Here is a 19,854-nt window from a genome sequence, read left to right on the forward strand (position 1 = left end):
TTTCTGGGCCGTTGGAACGAGGCTGGCTTACAAAGATAATTTATTACGCCCGTGGGCGCTGAAGACCATCTGCACTCTTTGCTGCTTGAGTCGCTGCGGCTATTGTGCTGGAACCTTTGGTGACTGTGAACCCTCGTCGACGCATCTCATAAAATGCCTTCCAGCAGACCTATGAATGACACCCAAATGACAGTCACCGGGAGTGATCACGACGATGTGGAAAAGCATGAGCGAAAGGGACTTGTGGAGCCCCGTTATATGGGAACACTGGCTGATCAGCGAGATATGAGTGCTCTTGGCAGAGTGCAGGTTCTTCGAGTATGTCATCTTTGAAGACACCCTATTGGCATCATGGCTAACTTTTTGAAGAGAAACTTCCGATTCATCTCAATTGTAGGGTTTGGTTGCACTCTGATCTGTACATGGGAAGTGATTCTGACGTGAGTTGAGTACCTCTTTAAATCTCCGTATCTGCTTGGGGACCATATCCTCCCAGGTCGACCAATGCCGCTAATCGCGATGGCAGATTGCTATCCGCTGGATTATCCGATGGCGGAACCGCAGGTCTGATATGGGGCTTTGTGGGTGTCTGTTTGGGGTTCTCCCTCGTCTACGCCAGCGTGGCTGAAATGGCGTCGATGTAGGTCATGTCACGAAAAGGCGGCTGGTGCTGCATGCTGACATATGCACAAGGGCACCCACCGCTGGAGGTCAGTATCACTGGGTATCAGAATTTGCGCCCCGTCGGGGCCAAAAGTTTTTAAGTTATATAACAGGTACGAGCACTTTGAATCTTCCAATAACAGATGTATGGACTCATTATTTTCACAAGGATGGCTCTCTGCCATGGGCTGGCAATGTGCTATTGTATCAATCGCATACTTGGCGGGGACAATCATTCAAGGTCTCATAGTCTTGAATCATCCCGACTATGATTTCCAACGATGGCATGGCACAATGCTTGTCATTGCTATCTCGGCATTCTCTATTCTGTTTAACACTTTCCTCGCCAAGAATCTCCCCTTTGTGGAAGGATTAATCTTGATCATCCACGTTCTCGGTATCTTTGCTATTATAATCCCTCTATGGGTGCTAGCTCCGCGAAACAACGCCCGTGCGGTATTCACCCAGTTCAACAATGCCGGTGGATGGGATAACGCAGGAACTGCGACCATGGTTGGGCTCTCGACTACCATCACGTCCATGCTCGGCTATGACTGTTCCGTGCACATGTGTAAGTTGAGCTTCCCTGGAACGATCTTCTGGCGTACACGGACGCTAATACAATCCTAGCCGAGGAGATTAAAGATGCTTCGGAGACTCTCCCTAAGGCCATGATGTCCTCTGTGGTGGTCAACGGGGTTCTGGGATTCGTCATGTTGGTGACACTGTGCTTCACGCTTGGAGAGATTGACCAGGTTTTGGACAGCCCTACTGGCTCGCCATTCATTCAGATCTTTTACAACACAACCAGAAGTCTGACGGCCACGAATGCCATGACAGCAGTACTTGTTGTGACATTGACCGCAAGCACAATCACTGAGGTGGCCACAGCGTCACGACAGCTGTGGTCATTTGCTCGCGATGAAGGGATTCCGTTTTCATCGTTCTTCGCCTATGTAAGGAGCACCATTGGATTTATTATCCAGGCCTCTTTTCTTTCTTTTCTTTTCGTTTCCTTTCCTTTCTTTTGTTTGGTGGACATGGAATCTGATTAACATATCTCACAGGTTACACCCGGATGGAATATCCCTCTCAACTCAGTCATGGTGTCTTTGGGTGTGACAACGCTCCTCTCAATGGTCAATATTGGGTCCGAAGTAGCTTTAAATGCTGTGATTTCACTGACAATCACCTCTTTGATGTCCGCTTATATCGTGTCCATCGGTTGTGTGCTGCTTAAGCGGCTCCGAGGCGAGGGCTTGCCACCTCACCGGTGGTCACTGGGCCGGTTTGGAATGGCTGTCAACATTGGGGCCCTGGTCTTTTTACTTCCAGTTTTTGTTTTCGCTTTCTTCCCCTGTCGACCTCTGTGACTCGAGAAACGATGAACTGGAGCGTGGTTATGTATATTGGCGTCATCGGATCGGCAACGCTATATTATTGGGCCAGAGGGCGACATCATTTCATCCCGCCCGTGGCATTAGTCAATAGAGACGATGGTCTCTAATATGTCTCTAAGATTGGAAGGTAAAACACAATGTGCAAGACCATGGATTGATGCCTGATCCAAGAGTCAGAGTTCATTCCTTGACCGGCTATTCTGTATCTATTTATCAGCAGTTGGATATGTTTTAACGACGTGATGGTGACAACTAGGAGCAAAACGAATTTCGCGTGCAGTGCGGCGCGGAGTCACGAAAGATTCCTCTTCCGAGGCTCTGCAGGGGCCCCGTACAAGGTACAAGGGCCTAAAGCAGCTATGGATGCTTCCCCCTCAACTGTTCGACTAGATTACCCGACAAATTACTACCAGTAGTATCGAGCTTGGGGAAATTCTCTTCAAGTCTAATATCGTGAGACGCAATCGCCGGCATCACCAGTGGACGGATACATCCCAAATTTCCCAAAGAGGTCAATCCAGGTATGGTGCAGGGGCAGATGCGGACAGTGTCCGGCCACAGATGATTGGCGTAACTTAAGTCATGAGAATGAATGGGGTTTCTGGGCCGAGCACGATCAAGGAGAGAAAACATGCCACAACAGAATTTAACTTCACCGGATGGGCAATGTTCCGAGACCTAAGACTCAGGTGAGTCTCAGGCCCAGGCTTGCTATTATTACGACAAGGCTACTAGGGGCGGCCCCTAGGGACATTCCGACGGGACGGACACTTTCGCGCTAAAATCAGCTAACGAACGCTATAAAGAGCTTCTAGGATGATCCACTGTACCCCTTCTGTGGGAGTTGCTAGTCTGGAGTAGGTGAACGGTTATCCACCGGGCCCAAATTGCTGGGACGTTGACACATGGAATACGCAGTGGATTTCCGTGAGTGAATTTCCGTGAGCCAAGGGGCAGGGATGATGGATCATCGCATTGAGGTAATAATGGGCCGATGTGCACGGGAAGTGGACCAAAGCCCTTGGCGTGGACTCCGTCAAGGGGCTCTCCAGGGCACTTAACCACCCGTTCCCAATAAGAATATAGCGTTGGGGAGTTCAGGGCTGCTAATCTGATTGATTGATAACAGGGGCGGCACACCGCCTATCTGTCACGGAATGGTAATATTACATCGAAAACACACTCCATGGCGGCAAGAGCCGGTCACACCGGTACGCTCTGCGTAAGGTGGATGGGACTTCCGGTGTCGGCCCACCCCTAATCTGATGCGCCCGCTCCTGCAGTTTAGCTTTTTCTGATCGAGAATATCTGACTCGATCGGAATTTTATTTCTAAAGGCTTCTCTAGGTTTTCCATATGACGAAACTCACATGATTTGCATTTTGTGGCCCCCAATCAATCTACTTCACGCCAACTCAAACCCCCAGACTCTCGAGGACCATCGTATGACGTTCAGGGCCGCAGCCGGAACTCGGCTGGACCCCCCAGAGGTACCCGAGGACGAAGACAACACGATGACATCTCCCTCGCCCCCGACTGGCTGTTACCAATCTTGTAAAGTACACATGCACTGTCGATCTGGGGCATCAAATCCGCCCGGAGTTACATCTGATCCAATAAGACCAAATTTGCTGTAATTCCTGAGGTCCCCCAAGGGGAGTTCATACCGAAAGGCAGAGCCGGTACCCGACCAGAATGTGGCAAAATCAGATAATTTCGTATCCTGATATGGCGTGCGGTTCCCGTAATTTTCCTCCGCCCCTCTTATCATCTGGATCTCGTGCTCCGTGCACTCTAGGACCCGAAGTTCCTTGGTTCCACTGCAATGATTAAAACCGGTCTTGTCCCCAGAAACTTCACTTCCCTTTCTGTCGCCCGACATCGTCATAACCTGGCCGGATCATACTTAACTTGTATTATCCGCCCACTATGGGTACGTGGGGTTCGAAACCATCGTGCCATCATGCCCACTGCACGCAACATACTGACACTCGCCCTCCGAGCAGTTCACGCCGTCGATTCTGGCACCGTCGTGCCGACGGCAACTTCAATCGTCTCGGGGCGTCGCAAAAGCACATTCCAGGATATCCCCGTCTCGTCCACGTCCCACCCAGATAACCCAATCCCCGAGGAGCCGCGAGGCATTCGTTCTCTATCGGTAACTGATCCCAGTTTCGGCGGCGCTGGCGCCTCTACTGCTTCAAGTTCGACCGCATCCAACTCCCCCGCCACCCCTCCTACCCCACCAGAATCTCACAGCGAGGAGGAACTCGCAGTCGACAAGAAGGAGCAAAATGGCCGGCGCCGACGCGCATCGACCATGCTGATCTCTCAGAATTCGGACGACATGAGACGGGTGCTAGAGAATGCGGGCACCAGCGGAACTCAGCAAGTTCGATCCACATGCTGCGGCGGCGGCTGCTGCCAGGGTCAGCCATTACGGCCCATCGATGGTCCCATCTCGGGCTTCAATTCGATCACCCCACCCGGGAACGAAGCGTTCAAGAGTCTGGGACTGAAATTGGATCTCCTCACATTGGACAGTGAGCTCTCCAACATGGCCCCACTGCCGCCGAAGACTGTATCTTTTGCACGCGCCCCCGCATCGGCGGCTGCTGTTGATCTCAGGACCAGCTGATCACCCCCCACAATTCGTGCAGCCCCATCCTCCTTACGATGTATACCGTGCCCCTCTCCATTCCGCGCGTGAATTGACCAAGGAAGGTGCGGAGAAGCGGACCTACCACTTTGACATTGATGTCACCGACTACCCGGCCGAGAGTGGCATGGTGGACTTTGTTGTCGGTGGCGCAATTGGTGTTTGCCCAAAGAACAAGGATGAGGAAGTCGAGGACATTTTGGACCTCCTGTGTGTCCCACGATCGGTACGCGATAAGAAAGTGCTCCTGCGTACGACGAGTGGTCGCTGGCCTACGATCTGGGGAGACGACCAGCCCCGGGAGCTGATCACAACCCGCCGCCAGGTGCTGTCCTGGTGCTCTGATATCCAAAGTTATGCCCCCAGCAAAGCCTTATTCCGGCTTCTGGCCGAGTACACCACGGAGCCGAATGAGAAGAAGATCCTCGAGTTCCTCTCCTCGGCTCAAGGTCAGGGTGCTTTCTGTAACCTCCGCACCAACTCCCACATCACCCTTTCCCAGCTTTTGCACGCTTTTCCCTCTTCCCGACCTCCTCTTGACCACCTCCTGGCCACCCTCAACACATTGATGCCCCGCTTCTACTCCTTATCCCAAGACCCGCAGATCTCCTGCACGTTCAAGGGCACCGACTGCCACCGCCTGATTGAAATTGCCGTCACAGTTGCCGAATCTGAGGACTGGCGCGGTGGTACTCGCACCGGTGTCAGCTCTGGATACCTGGAGCACTTGGCCCAGAAAACCATCGCCGCTCAGGCCGCTGGCGAGAAGCATGACATTCACATCCCCATGTTTCGCGGCCTGATGGCCAACCCATTAGCTACGAAGTTTGCATCCGATGGGCCCATGCTCCTGATCGGCGCAGGTGTTGGCATTGCTCCATTCCGTGGATTCGTCCAGAGCCGCCTCCAGTCTGCCAATTGCGCCAATAAGGTCTGGGTTCTGCAAGGCGTACGCGATTCCCTCCTGGACGAGCTGTACAGTGGTGAATGGGGCGTCCACGAGGACAAGGTCCGCACCGTCGTCCAAAGCCGTCGCGGCGAGAGTCGCTACGTGCAAGAGGAAGTCCGACACCAGGCTGACTTGGTGTGGTATGTGATCAATGCCCTCGATGGCCGTGTCTTTGTTTGCGGAAGCGGAAAGGGCATGGGCGAGGGCGTCGAGGCTGCGCTTGTTGAGGTCGCCATGGCCAAAGGTAATCTCAACTTGCAGGAGGCCGAGCAGTTCTGGCAAGGCAAGAAGGAGGCCGGTCAGTACATTGCTGTAAGTTGACATCTCATGTGTTCGTGATCAAAAGAGCGTTACTAATGATTTATAAGGAAACCTGGTAAAAAAAAGAATATAAAAGGGAAAAGGAAAAAAAAGCAAAACCTTGCCATTGTTTTTGGCAACTTGGCATCTATTTCCATTTTTCATACCCTACTGCCCCATTTCGATTCGGCCATTCTTTGCCTGGTCTACGTCCTTATCATTTAACGCATAGATGCGTGGCTTTGCATATTCGCATTACGCTTTTTTCATCATGCTACTTTCCCTCAAGTGCATCGTGGCGACCGCCCTGTCCCTAGAGAGTTCATATTGGTCTACACCTCAAAAGGGAAGCTTGGATCACCGGCGCAACGCTTCTTGTGTATATGTATTTTAGCGGAGCGGCTTCGTTTGTTTTGAGCTTGATCCATACTCAATACCTCGCTGACGCGACGGCTGCGTTTGGTTTTGATTGTTTTTCTTTTTCACTCTGGGCGGCTGAGACTCAAGTACACATATAGTTTTTGAACCCTAATCGGGTGACAATATGGACTAGAACTATTCCAATAGATTGTTTTCATTACGCGATTACCAGTACTAGTATTCCTGCAAACACTACCAGCGGCTTCAGCGGCGCATATTCTACTCTCAGCTGCATGTAAGATGGTACTACACACCCGCGGAATGTAGACTAGAACTTCCTCGAGGCCGGTGCTGTAGACGCTTCGTGGTCCTTGGCATAGATACTAGCAGCCCTACGCCCTTCCACTACGACTTGCCTAAGCAGGCTTGTGAAGATCCGGGGGGAGCTCAACAGGCAGTGGGCCTTCAAGTTGATACGTGGCCATTGGCTGGAATGGTCAGTTCGCTTCTCGGGGTGGGTTTTTGATTGGGATTCTGAGCTGCATGGCGGCTCAGATTCATATTTTGACAGGACAGCTCAATTGCAACGTCAGCTGTTATATATCACATCAGATCAAGTGTCCAGTGATGGCCGTTGCGTTTAATGACTGAAGTATTGACAATTTCTGTCCCGGTCAGACGACTGCACGCTTTTATTAGATTGTATGCGCTCTCCTGGCCTATGCTGCGCATATGAATATAGATACTACGCTCCGGTAGAGTGACATAGTCAACATCTTCAACCTTTGGAATACTTGGTATACTCGACCCCCGGAACCGTTTAACCTTGACATGACAGGGCCCCCCCCCAGCTATGACCACCCAGTTGCGTCAATCTAAATTCCATGGCCCAATACCCCGCGTTTCTATTCTCCATAACCTCCAGCCGGTACGCCGGCCCGGTCGATAAGCAGTCACGTGGCCCCATAGAACCCAGCAACAGCAACCAGTCGAATCTTTTAAGAACCTCAATCGCACCAAATCAGCACCTCAATCGCACCAATTCCTACCAAAGAAGCTACTCAACCCTCCCCCTCCCCCACCACACTTGCGTGTTCCCCGATATCGGGTCACACCCAGCTTGACCACCAGCCCCACCCCGATAAGAACGCGAGAGCGGGGAGAGACAGACCTATCTTCGCAAAGACCTTCTCATAATCACCCACTACACCAAGACCGTCCCCGCCCAAAAGCCAAACATAGCAGCACCATGCCGTCCCTACAAAGTAGCAAACTGGCCTTCATCGGCGGCGGTAACATGGCCTCCGCCATCATCGGCGGCCTGCTCAGCAACAACGTTGCCAAGAGCAACATCTTTGTGGCCGAGCCGTGGGACGTCAACCGCAACAAACTCGCCGCGACAGGCGTGCAGACGACGACCTCGAACGTCGAGGCCGGCGCGCAGGCCGACTTGGTGATCATCGCTGTAAAGCCGCAGGTTGCGCAGACCGTGTGCGAGGAGCTGGGGGCGTCGTGGTCCGGCCGGGAACGCTTACCTGTTGTTGTGAGTATTGCGGCGGGGATCACGCTGGGCAGTTTGCAGGAATGGGCGCGGACGAAGGATGGGCGCGCGCCGCATGTGGTGCGGGTGATGCCGAACACGCCGGCTTTGGTTGCGGAGGGGGCGTCCGGGGCGTTTGCGAGCTCGGATGTGACGGCGGAGGAGAAGGAGTTGGTGAATGCGTTGTTGGGGAGTGTGAGTAAGGCGACGGAGTGGGTGGAGAAGGAGGAGCTCTTGGATGTGGTGACGGGGCTTTCTGGTGAGTTTCACTTTACTCTCGTCTATATATATATGCTTTCGGGATATGGGTTCTGCTTTTGGGGGGGGGGGGGGTTTGCTGGGCTCGTACGCTTTCTTATGTGCTTGTGCTTGTGTTACTATCCCAGGGATGACAGATGGGCTGACGAAGCTGTTTTTAGGATCCGGACCTGCTTATTTCTTCGCGATGGTGGAGCATCTGGTCGCCAGCGCGACTGCGCTCGGCTTGCCACAGGACCAGGCTACGCGCTTGGCTACTCAGACTTGTCTTGGAGCAGGCAAGATGCTGGTTGAGTCATCCGATGAGCCCAGCCAGCTTCGCAAAAACGTGACCAGTCCTAATGGAACTACGCACGCGGCGCTGCAGACCTTTGAGGGCCTTGGATTCAAGGACATCGTTGACAAGGCTGTTAAGGCGGCCACTGACAGAGCTGCAGAGCTGGGCAAGAAATGATCAGATGCCATACTTAACGAGAACCTATAGTACAGACAAAAGATAGAATCCGACCAAAATGAAAAGTGCATATTGTCCCAAATAGGGACGTTGAGAAAGCTAAGGCATAAGGAGTGCAGGAGGATCAGTTCAGCCTCCGTCCTGTGCTAGTGGATTTAGCATGTAACAAAATGGAGGGCAGGAACCTGCGACTCAATGGCCAGGACGTGCGCATGGCGGTCCCTCTTCCAGATTCCAACAGCCTTGCATATCCTAGCTGTTCCGCTGAAGCGAGATTTGAGCGCGCTTGAATGTCTCCATTCGGCCAAGGCAGCCTCTTTTTGGCTAGCATATCTGAGTCAATGGTGTAAACAGGACCTCGTCCCGAGTCCCAAGACCAAGGTCCATGTTGGCTTCCCCCCCTCTTGAGCCCTCGCAGCAGTAAGGCCGGCACGGATCCGAAGAAAAAGCCTTCGACTCCTACTATAAACAACTACTATACAACACGACGCCACTGCAAGCCGATACTAAGCCACAGATGTCATAGAATGCCAGCGCCACAAAGTACTTTTGTTACCCGCTTGAGAGGAATATGCATAGCTTTGAATCGAAGAACGCCTTGCCCACCACCTTAGCGAATAAGCGAAACTCGCCATGACAAAAGAACCAGACATTCTGGAACAAAGGTACCGCCCGGGGTCTCGCACTCCATAGCCCCGTTTCCGACATGCCTCGTAAGCTCAGAAGTACGAGGATTGAGTCGGGCAAAGTCTCAGCCCCGGTATCTTGCTGCCTGAAGAGGCAGTGGCGCGGACAATCCTACATTGACACCTCATTACGACGATCGCTGCGTAACAGCTGGCGCCGGAGGACCCGTGAGCAACTCCTGGCTCAATCTACCTCGCAGGAGCATTAGTAGTTGGCCCATGTCGAACAGATGTCCTGGGAAGACCGACGACCTGAGAAAGCTGATTCGCTGCCAAAAAGCCCGGGCCCCCTTGTCAAGATAGGGTTTAATAGCGGCAGCGCAGATCTCGTTCAAGGCCCGCTACGGCCCGATACAGCGCGTGAGCAGAAGTACGAGAGATGGACGAGAGATGGTGTCTGGCAAGAAAAAAACAACAAACAAAAAAGGAATGCGGTTCTACGAGGTTCCCAAACCCAAGTTCGTGATGGGGTTTGTTCTGGGACCTTTTGTCTCCCCTAAGAGAACGGAGGAGGGTTGGAGGATTGGCACGGAGTGACAGACGGGTAAAAGACCCTCTCAGATCACCTTGCTTCCCACTGGACGCCCTGCGTGGCAAGCGCCCCCTCACATTCTTGATTGATCTTTACCAGGCGACCAGTGTAGTTCTGGGCTCTTGGCTGAGATTCAAATCTTCGCCTCGCTCGGGTCACTCGCTCCCACATCCGCGAGGTTGTGGTGGTCAAGCCATCATCAGGAGATGAACACTATTGACTGCGGGAGCTTGGCAGGAATAGGTTATGCGGTGATGTGTTTGGTAAGACTCTATATTCTGTAATGTTCGATACCTTCGGATCAAGTGGCTTGATTGATCGCGCCGTTTGCGCCTTTCTTTTGGTCTGCGAATTCTACTAGGAGTGAGTGCCCCGAGTCGTAGGAGACTGGTCTCGTTCTCCCCCCAAAATCTCGCAAGATTGTGTAACGTGGGCGTTTAAACTTCAGCCCTGTCATGACAAACCTTGAATTTGTCCCACCCCAATAACAAGCCATACTATGGCCGACCAGTGCGCAAGCCCTTTGCGAGTGATCTGGCCGCTTGCCTCGGACCTGGAGTCTTCACATAACTAGTAGCCAGGCTAGGCAAACGTAAAACATGAACCATGGCGACTTCGATCACTCGGACAAGGAATTAAGGTTCCTCGCAGCGAACCCCAAAAATGGGAGCCAGCACGCCCTTGACCCAAGTACCGGGGCACTCACGATGACGAATTCCTGTATGGGGGCGCGCATTGCGCTATGTGTCCCGCAGTCATGGAGTAATATGTCCGCCCATTCCAGAGATCCGATCGACATCCCTGCTCCATTTTATGCACGATCGCGGATATCGTGAATGGAGGGGGGATGACGATCGCCCTTGGAATTATGTTACGTCTGTAGCTGGGCGCTGCGCATTCAAAGTTCCGGTCTGGTTCTTATTGACCCGCGTCTTTGAACTAGAGCCAAGCGCGCGATTTCTTTCTTGTCTTTTCTTGTTTCTTTTTTTTTTTATTTATTTATTGATTTATTTATTTATTTTTTTTTGGGAGGGCGCTTGTAGTACGCAGTAGGTGTGCTGGCCACTGCGGGGAGACAACGCTTTGCGATGCATAACCAGATCCATACAATGTTTCCCAATCGCTCTTCAGTAAGGGAGGTTCACCGCATGGGAGCATTTACAACCGCCGATCTCGATCAGACCTCCTTGAATGAACGGGCGAATCAGAGTTCAACGGGGATCGAATCGGTTCGAGAGAAGATCCAGATCCCAGGCCTCGTGGTGGCTGGGTCCAAATTCCAGCGCGGCCTTCGCCCCGGTTCCGGAAGGGGGGAAGATCGGTTATGATCTGAAGTGGATCGCAGGAATCTTAGCTTGCGTTTGACGCCTGCTAACCTCGCATGTGGCGTCTGGGCCAATGTCTGCGTTGTCTCAAGGATCGGAGATGGCTACCGTGTCGAGAAGTCCCAGTTTTCTGACGGGTCGAGTTAAACCTTGATTTCTCGGTCATGGTGGAGCGGGTCGAAAGCCCCAGGAGGGCAATGATTACTATTCCTCCCAACGCTTCCTAGGCACCTCCACAACCCCTGAGGGCGAGGATCCGGAGTGTCACATTGATAGTTTTGACAGGGATGCTCAACCGTCGTGAACCAGCTATGTAAAAGCGACGCGCCTGGGCCCTCGTTGAAGATTTGCCGCATTGAGTAGACACTCCCTTTCTCCGCCCCCCCACCTCCGTCCTCGGGAGAAAGCCCGAAAGAGACGAGCTTGTCTTTTCGGGGCACGAGCCTTTCTTGCGTCCTGACGATCGGGAGCACGTTGACGAGTTCACTCAGAGGCAGGACAAACTACTTCCTCGGAGTTCACTAGGGGTCGATTGGATCCAAGGTTGGTGCGTGGATCCCACGGCCCATTGATTGCCCAGCTTTTACTCCGTACATATTTGAAAGGTGCCCCACCAAGGAGGATCTCCGATGAAGGCTTGGGTGTAGCGAACGATGTGAGATGGGTCGGCTTTGCGAGATCCACCGGTTCGGCCGAATGTCCAAGGGAAAGTTGGACATCGGTTCCAGCGCGAAAGTCGCAATTATGAAGACCTTTAAACTTCAAATTTCACAGTCTAGATCAAATCAAAAATGAAGCTTGTTTCCCCTCACCCCCTCATAAGAACAGGTCATCCCTGATTGGCGATCAGCCACAAGAGCCTTGCCACAGTAGCCAATGAGGAGAGATCAAACGCCGTGTCACATTCAGAGAAGGCTGGGTCCTTTTCTGATTTCTGATGTCTGTTTTATCTTTTGTTCAAGAATCCAGTACACGATAGAAGCAATAAAAAAAAAGCAGAAAAAAAAAGAAAAGAAAAAGCAGAAAAAAAAAAAAGATAGAAAAAGAAATACACCGAAGATATCATATGCAGGTTGGGACGTCAGGGAGCCCGACGCACAATGCAGAAGAACATCTCCCGGGAGGCCCCCAATCGCCATGGGCGTGTGGGAGCCGAGGCGCTGATCTCTGACGTACGGGACAAGACCATGGCGTGGACCCGGCGCGCCACAGTCTAGTTCATCTCGAAGGAAGTGGGGACGATTTCAAGAACCCCCTCGGCGATCGGCCTATCCCTGTTGCGAGTCACGCCAAGGTTACTACATCCACTACACCCACGGATACACGTCTGGTGCTGGGATCGATCTCCGCACCCAAGTTCTGCACCTAATTCACCCCGACGCGAAAAGCAAACAATGCGCGCGATTGTACCCGGGATGTGCATCCCATTGCACATGGTCACGATCTGGTAACCAGTCGCAAGCCACGCCCTCTGACACAAGCGTGCGGTGGAGCCCTCCTTTCCTCCCCCGCCCGGGGGGTCGATCGTTTCACGGGCCTGATTTGGAGAAAAGACTCGAAGTCTCGAAGTCTCGACGTCTCGAAGTCTCTCCCCACCTCAGCTCAGTTAGGTTTTTCGGAAAGTTCGCATTGCTAGCCGGGAGCCTTCCCCTCATGGCTTTGTTCGTGGACCAAAACTCTAAGTAGAGATCCTTTTGAGTTCCAAAGGCGATCTGCTAGGGTTTGTAGTACCAAAGCGTCATTGGATCGACCGGCAAAATCTGGTGGGTCGGGAAAAAGCAATTTATTTGGCGAGGTATTTGAATTAATTAAGTTCAGCTTGACTCAGGAACATCGTGAATGGCAGGATGCCCCCACTTTTTCCTTTTTGTTCGACCCCTGCGGCTGTTGCTGTCGGCAAACTCCTTTTAGACGATTCTTCCCCCAACTTCGGTATGTCTCGAGGTCACAGTCGGGATCATCCGCGGGGCGTGTCCCTTGGAGCTGGAATTCCGGGCTTGCCGATTCTCGATCATGTTGCCTCCAGGGGGCTGACGGGCGCTACAGGCGATGGGGCCCCGATTCATTCCCATGACTCGTTAGATCGGGGATCTGGTTCCGCACTACCCCCCTCCCCGAAAAAAAAAGGACCCAGAATTCATAATCCCAGAAAGTCCGGATCGCACAACGGATTTATGAACAGCTCCTCCACTTGATGAATCTGAGGATTTCAGAACCGGTTGATCGGGAGGTGTCGTTTCTCCAACTTGGCCGTATATGGGCCGCCAAACAATGCGTACCACTCTACTTCTCCGTAACTCCGGGGCGTGGAGTGGAGTAATAGGAGGCTTTTTTTTTCTTTTTTTTGCTTTTTCCCCCTACTAATTCTACAGAGTATGCTCGATTTCAGTTTTCCCCATTTGTGAATTATTTCTTGATTTTTTCTTTTTCTTTTTCGTGCTTTTTTTTTTTCATTCTTTTTTTTTCTTTTTCTTTTTTCATCACTTTTCATACGATTTGGGTACTCTCGGTAACTTTTGGTTTTCCCACTTCTCTTGTAGCAATTCCCATACGGGGGATTTCCGCGGAGTGTTATTGCCTCTATTTCTCGACGAGAGGAACCATTTTGGATAGACATACCAATCAGAGCAAGAGAAATGGAATTGACCAAATGCAAAACCACCACGCCACACAACCCTGTATGACCTGGAGCGGCAAACCACGATCCGGGGAGTGCCTGCGGTTCAGACAGCCATGACAGCGACTAGGCTGACAGGTATAAGACCCTTAGCGTCCGTCAAGTTAAGGATGCGCCATAGGGTTCTTGCGATGCGCACCCCTCTTCTCCGCTCCGCATGCCTTGAGGCACTGGTGGCTCCGTAGTTTGTGGTTCCAGGTACCCACTCTTGTCCACGATCGTCATTTTTCTGGGTCCTCCCCCCCTGTTCTTACTTTCCATGGACATGTAACAGCTGGGTCTGCGTCGGATCGTCTTTTTGCTCAATTTAAATAAAATGTACTGACCCTGCATTATTTGCACCCCCAAGACCGCATTTCCATCAGGCCTCATTCCCCAACCTTGCATATCTTGGCTATTCGATGTCAATGTAAATTTAGCCCAGTTTCCCTGGTGAGTTACCTCCCCCATCCTATCTGAGCATCTCTCAAGTGCCGACGGAATACACGAGTCCCTCGTATCATTGGACTGAGCTGATATCGGACTGGCACCTTCAGTTTTCTAAGCTCTATATAATCCTGCCGTGCTCGTCCTTCCTTCATACTCATCGTCTATGTCCCAGTCCCGTAAGGCGGACGAAGACGACATGGCCATTTCTTATGTACCGCGGCCGACGGGTCATTCGCAACAACTTCCGTCATTTAGAGAGGTAAGGCTGCTCCGCAAATGCGCTGGAATCGCGGAAACCTGGGTCTGCAAACTCACACCATCGATCAGCTGCTTCCACCACACCTCCACGATGAGATCGACTCCTCCACATATTATAACTCAAGACCTCCGTCCCAAGACCGTCCGTCCTCCGGTCACGACGTGGCCGATCCGCGTTCAATGCCCGGCTTTTCCCCCACCTCCAAGACACCGTACAGAGACCACCGAGAGTATACAACGAGAGCCAGCGAACCCCGGCGAGCCCTGAGTGACCACGTCATACGAACGGACGCGTCTGCGCCGGGCCCCAGTCCCATTTTACCACCCATTCGTGATTTACAATCCATGCCCGAATACCAAGGATACGCGGACAGCCGGATGGCTCCCCGATCAGACCCCTACGCCCACGACTACAGGAGCGCGCCGCCCGCGATTCCAGGACCTGTGACCGATCGCCGCCCTGAGGCCTATGGGCACCCGATCATGCATGCCCAGGCGCCTTACGGGCATCCGGGCATGCCTTACGGAGATGCGGAGCACGCCCCGCCACAGATGATGGGCCACCCGCAAGCCAACTTTGGAATCATGGGTGACCCGAACGACCCCAAGGGGAAACGGCGGCGCGGGAATCTGCCAAAGCCGGTGACGGATATCCTGCGCTCCTGGTTCCACGAGCATCTCGATCACCCGTACCCCAGCGAGGAGGACAAGCAGATGTTTATGACCCGCACGGGGCTGTCCATCAGTCAGGTAAGGGAATTCAATGGCTCGCTCTGGTGCAGATGAGATCATGCAACTAACGAGGGTTTCCTTTTTTTTTTCTCCATTTTCTAGATTAGCAATTGGTTTATTAATGCGCGGCGGCGACAGCTGCCTGCGTTGCGAAACCAGATGCGGAGCGGTGGGGGAGACGACTCGAGGCATTCTCCGTTCAGTGATGTTGACCAGGGGTCTGATTTAGCGTCGCCTCACCATTAAACTCTGTTTTCTCGAACATGCGTGAAGCCCTCCTTAATATGCAGCAGTGCTTCAAACCAGCTCCACCGTGTGCGTTTCAGTTCGATTTCTTGTTGCCCGACGATGGCCTTCCTATTGTGGACATTCGTCTCGCTCTTATTCTTACACATTTGTTTCTTGTTCTGTCTACATGATATACGGCATTGACAACGTCAGCGTTCATCCGGATTACGATACAGGTTTTGTTACCCAAATCTTGTTCTGTTCTTTTCATGAGTTATGGGGTTTTGTTCATTGGTACCAGGCAAAGGCGGAGAGATAGACTGGCATTTTTTTTTTTCTTTTCTTCCCATGTCTTCAATTTGTCTCTTATGGATTCTTGGTTTGGAGAACAAGGCTTGTAGGGGGTTTCTCTTTTTCCTTTTGCCTTTTTCCTTTTTCCTTTTTCCTTTTTCCTTTTTCCTTTTTCTCCCTCTCTCTGTTGCTTTCCGTTTTATGAGGTTACCGCGGCATGGGGCATGGGGGGATTGGGACCTTCAGATATCAGTTATTGATACCCTTTTCTTTTCTTTTCTTTCTCATGGATGTTACTCTTAACCTAGCGGGATATGGGAGAAGGGGACTCTTCGGGATCGACCGGCATCGGAATTATCATTGGCCTAATTTTTACTTCGATTTCCCTTGGATCTATCCAGCTGCAAATAGTTTTGCATTGCATTGCGCAGCCTCGTTGCCCCGCTTAGGCATCTTCAGGCGTGGGCAAGGCCCGTGGGCGTAGGCCCGAACTTTTGATCACTTGATCTGTACCTTGAAATTGAGAGTGGGGAGGGGAGGTGTAGATGCCTATCTCTCTCCACCCAGGAGACACTGGACGATCCCGTAAGATTGCTCGCATGACGGGAAACGTGGATCATGCTTCACTAGCACCACTTTGCTGAGCCAATCCCAAGCGCTGATCGGCTCCCGCCCTTGCTCACCTGGGCATGGAGTCTCCAGTTATGCCGGGGCCCGGCCTCTTTCCTGGAATCTCCAACACGATCTCTGTCTTTCCATGCCCACCCGAGGTCCGGGTAGGCTGGGGTACAGAAGAGCCGGTGCTATACGCTTCCCAGTATCAATCTTCCATCTGGTCTGCAGGGCCTCCGCGGATACTTCAGCCCTTCACGTTGGACGTCAGCCCCGGTTTAGAGTTTCGGAGGGACCAATCTTCAGCTGTCACAGAGATTGGATGACCTCAATATTGGGGCCTTGACGGGCCCATGGATCCCCTTCCAATCCCAATATTCCATCTTCAACCTGCCACGCCCGGCGGACCCCACCACGGCCCAGATATACCGAAAAATTCAACTCAAAGAAAAAAAAAAAAGGGAAAAGATTTCCCCTCCGATCGCGATTTTCCCTCGATTTCCCCTCTTGACGGTCTTTTTTCATATGACGTCGAGCTGCCTTGCCAGTACTCTGGGTAGCCCTTCTCTCGTACATCCCATGTGAGGCAAGTCTACGGAGATCACACCTCCCCCCCTGTTGACGTGCTTGGAAGTTCGGGTCCTTGCCACGGAGAACTGCCGAAAGCCCTAACTTCCAAGTTTCTGGGGGGTAAGGCTTCCGGCGACGGCTGTCAAAAGGGCAGGAACGTTGTGTCAATACGTCAGGGGGGGTAATTAAAAAAAAAAACGGAGTTTATGTCAGAAAGCTGTCAACTGGCTGTCACTCTCTTAGCACAACTCCTTTTTGCCTTGATTGAACGGTTCCTATTCCTTGCTTAATTGTCTAGGGGTTTCTTTTTTGGGCGACCATCAAAGACCAAAAACTCCATCATTTGTCACGTCTGGACTTCATTGGCCCAAAGTACCAAGTCTAACGCCGGCCTAATTTCCAGACTAGCCTGGATAGAGCATAAACCCCCCGTTCATACGGAACGGGCGCGCCATTGCTGGAGATAAAGTTCACGCCGGAGGATTCGCTGCTCCAGTCAGCGTCCGCCCTGGGCTTGCCACGTGAGAATCCTCTTGCACAGTCAGCCCAGCGCTTATCCACGAGCGTTTTGATGACATTAAATCCGCTATCGGCGAATCCTCGGATCCTGAGTAAAGTTCCCAGTTTGGAGTTCGACGGATCCGGTGGATGGAAGGAGTTGTGGGCTGTAATACGTTGAGCCAGGTTTTCGTACGAGCAAGCAAGCCCGGGGTGTCCACTCCGGCTCCAAGAATTGGGAACGGTGGCGGATGCTGTCTCACTCTCAACAAGAGAGACGACCTTGGAAAGAGCTTCTGCAGTCTATGCCCTGATTGCGATCTCAGGAAAGGGCCCCCTCGTCCTGAGAGGATTGACCAAACAGGAAATCATAACCACCATAATCACAAAAAAGCAACGCGTCCTGGATGGGGGGGGGGGACCTCAAGTGGGCCCACCCCTCTGGGATGTCGAGGCCTAGGACTAGTTGTACCAAGCAGAACTGAAGCTTTTCATAGCCAAGAAAGCAACGATGTGGATCGAAAAGTCGAGACTTTGCTCGATCTCTCTCGATCGTGCCGCTCTATGCGCCTCCTCCAACAGAAGCATGTACAGATATGCACATTATAAAAAAAAAACAACCACATTATCCTGGCCCAAAGGTGCGCGATCGACGGGATACATACTGACACACTACAGGTGCACCAGGAAATGCACATGCAGCACTCGGTCTCTTCCATTTTGACACGACAGGCGGCCGCCCAAGATTGGGTGTTGCGGGTATGCAAGGTGCTAGGGCTGGAACGCCAGAGGCCTAAAAAAGTACCATCATGATCTAAAGGTGGGAAAAGTACGGTTTCACCAAATCAGAGCTCGCTCGCAATCCCCTCCTGGCATACCCCAGCTCTACAAATCCCAGGCAGCGCGATGCATCTCATGCATCTCACCTATTTGACCTGGCGGTGTAAATCGTGGTCTACGAGGGGGGGGGCTCACAGCCACTGCCGCTGCATGCGGGCCACAGAGCATCACGTTCAGATCTGGTGAACCTGGGTTCGGTTCAGAGCTGTCATCTTATGCAATGTGAGCTATCGTATGTCAAGCCCCATGAGGATCGCGCGCAGATCAGGTTCGTGAGGGGCAGCGAGTGCCGTGCAGGTCCGTGAGGGGGGAGGGGGCACGGGCTTGGTGCGGGCAGATTTATGCTCGTATTTTATTGTTATCCGTCATCTTGTTCTCAGGTCGTTCCTGGAAACCCCCAAAAGAAACCCCAAAAACAGAAAGCCAAAAGAGAAAATAAAAAGTAAAAGTAAAAGTAAAAGTATAATTTCAAGGAAAAAGCAACCTCGGAGAAATAATTCCGATAAATGACCTGTCAGGATGCAGCCCCAAGAAACTGGCCCTTTCCCAGGGCTCTGGTTCCTTGCAAATCTTCTTGACCGATCATGTAACAGCATCCAAGTTTTGTTTCTTTTTCTTTTTTTTGGGCCTCCTTCCAGGTCCGGGATTTTTCTGCTCTCTGCAGGGGTGTTCAAAGCTTGGGTTCGTACTATTGAATCCTCCTTTGCCCCCGCTCGAGCGCTTTGGGGGAGATCTACGAAAGGGCCCCCACAGCAAATCAATAGTGCCGGCCGGCAAGTCGAATGTGGAATGGCACGGAAGTTGCAAACCCTTTTGTTTTTTTCGCGGTACATGAACCGAGAGACTGGGACGTCCACGAAAACCGAATCCTGCCCACCGAGTGGTTTTTCTTCCAAGCGATTTTATATCCCGAAACTCGAACCCCGTGAGGCCGGGGCGCCGTCCAGGGTCAGGGTATACTGGGATCAGATCGACAGTACGTACTTCGTACAGTGTTGCAATATATTCCCACCCGCAGTTGACTTGCACAGCTCCTGGATAACTAGTTACAGACCACATGCATTCCGCACAGACAGCTCCAATCGACCACGAAGTCGCACACTGCAGACAAGGCTCGTTCGATCACCCCCCCCAACGTCAACTCAGCCCAAGACATGTACCCTAACTCCGTAGACACACGAGCGTCCCCGATGCATCGCTTCCTCCCTTCTCCTTAGCCACTGTTACTTTTGAGGCTGCGCACGGGGAGATTCCAGGGGAGCCCAGCAAGGGCTATGACAGGAACCTGAGATCATATGCGGAACTCCTCCCGCGCTGGGGACAGAGCATCAGGATTGCTGACCGCACTTCTGGCTCAGCCCTCGTGTGACCCGGTAAACCCGAGTTTCGCCACCTGGACAACAAAGCTCCATGGGGCCGGGGGGGGAGAAATCGATGCTGGGGACTAGTTGTGGTGCGTCGCTGTATCGATACCCGACGCGGTATCTTGCATAACCCTGCATCGTGCAGCGGGACGGTTTCCACCAACCCAGGCTTTGCGTGGTCGTTCTGGAAGATGTCTTCGATTGGATTTCCCGTTTGAGATGTGTGCAT

The 19,854-nt window shown here is 52.3% G+C and overlaps 4 protein-coding genes across 4 annotated transcripts; all 4 read left to right on the forward strand.

Annotated features, from left to right (window-relative positions):
- Window positions 1-153: 153 nt before the first annotated feature.
- On the forward strand, window positions 154-2,036 carry N7468_009988 (putative GABA permease; the record flags this gene model as incomplete). The annotated part of the gene is made up of 7 exons (XM_058479283.1): window positions 154-318; window positions 370-440; window positions 527-640; window positions 694-776; window positions 833-1,234; window positions 1,294-1,619; window positions 1,731-2,036. The coding sequence occupies 7 exons, from the start codon at window positions 154-156 to the stop codon at window positions 2,034-2,036; spliced, it is 1,467 nt and encodes a 488-aa protein (XP_058325851.1).
- A 1,956-nt stretch (window positions 2,037-3,992) lies between these two features.
- N7468_009989 (FAD binding domain protein) lies at window positions 3,993-6,051 on the forward strand (the record flags this gene model as incomplete). Its single annotated transcript, XM_058479284.1, has 4 exons — window positions 3,993-3,996; window positions 4,070-4,644; window positions 4,724-5,983; window positions 6,040-6,051. The coding sequence occupies 4 exons, from the start codon at window positions 3,993-3,995 to the stop codon at window positions 6,049-6,051; spliced, it is 1,851 nt and encodes a 616-aa protein (XP_058325852.1).
- A 1,529-nt stretch (window positions 6,052-7,580) lies between these two features.
- N7468_009990 (pyrroline-5-carboxylate reductase family protein) lies at window positions 7,581-8,583 on the forward strand (the record flags this gene model as incomplete). The annotated part of the gene is made up of 2 exons (XM_058479285.1): window positions 7,581-8,130; window positions 8,291-8,583. The coding sequence occupies 2 exons, from the start codon at window positions 7,581-7,583 to the stop codon at window positions 8,581-8,583; spliced, it is 843 nt and encodes a 280-aa protein (XP_058325853.1).
- A 5,812-nt stretch (window positions 8,584-14,395) lies between these two features.
- N7468_009991 (homeobox domain-containing protein) lies at window positions 14,396-15,468 on the forward strand (the record flags this gene model as incomplete). Its single annotated transcript, XM_058479286.1, has 3 exons — window positions 14,396-14,491; window positions 14,560-15,240; window positions 15,325-15,468. The coding sequence occupies 3 exons, from the start codon at window positions 14,396-14,398 to the stop codon at window positions 15,466-15,468; spliced, it is 921 nt and encodes a 306-aa protein (XP_058325854.1).
- Between the last annotated feature and the right edge of the window lie 4,386 nt (window positions 15,469-19,854).

The sequence above is a fragment of the Penicillium chermesinum genome, assembly GCF_028974085.1.
Source record: "Penicillium chermesinum strain IBT 19713 chromosome Unknown utg000008l:1.0-1752722.0:1.0-1753981.0, whole genome shotgun sequence".
NCBI lineage: Eukaryota > Fungi > Ascomycota > Eurotiomycetes > Eurotiales > Aspergillaceae > Penicillium > Penicillium chermesinum.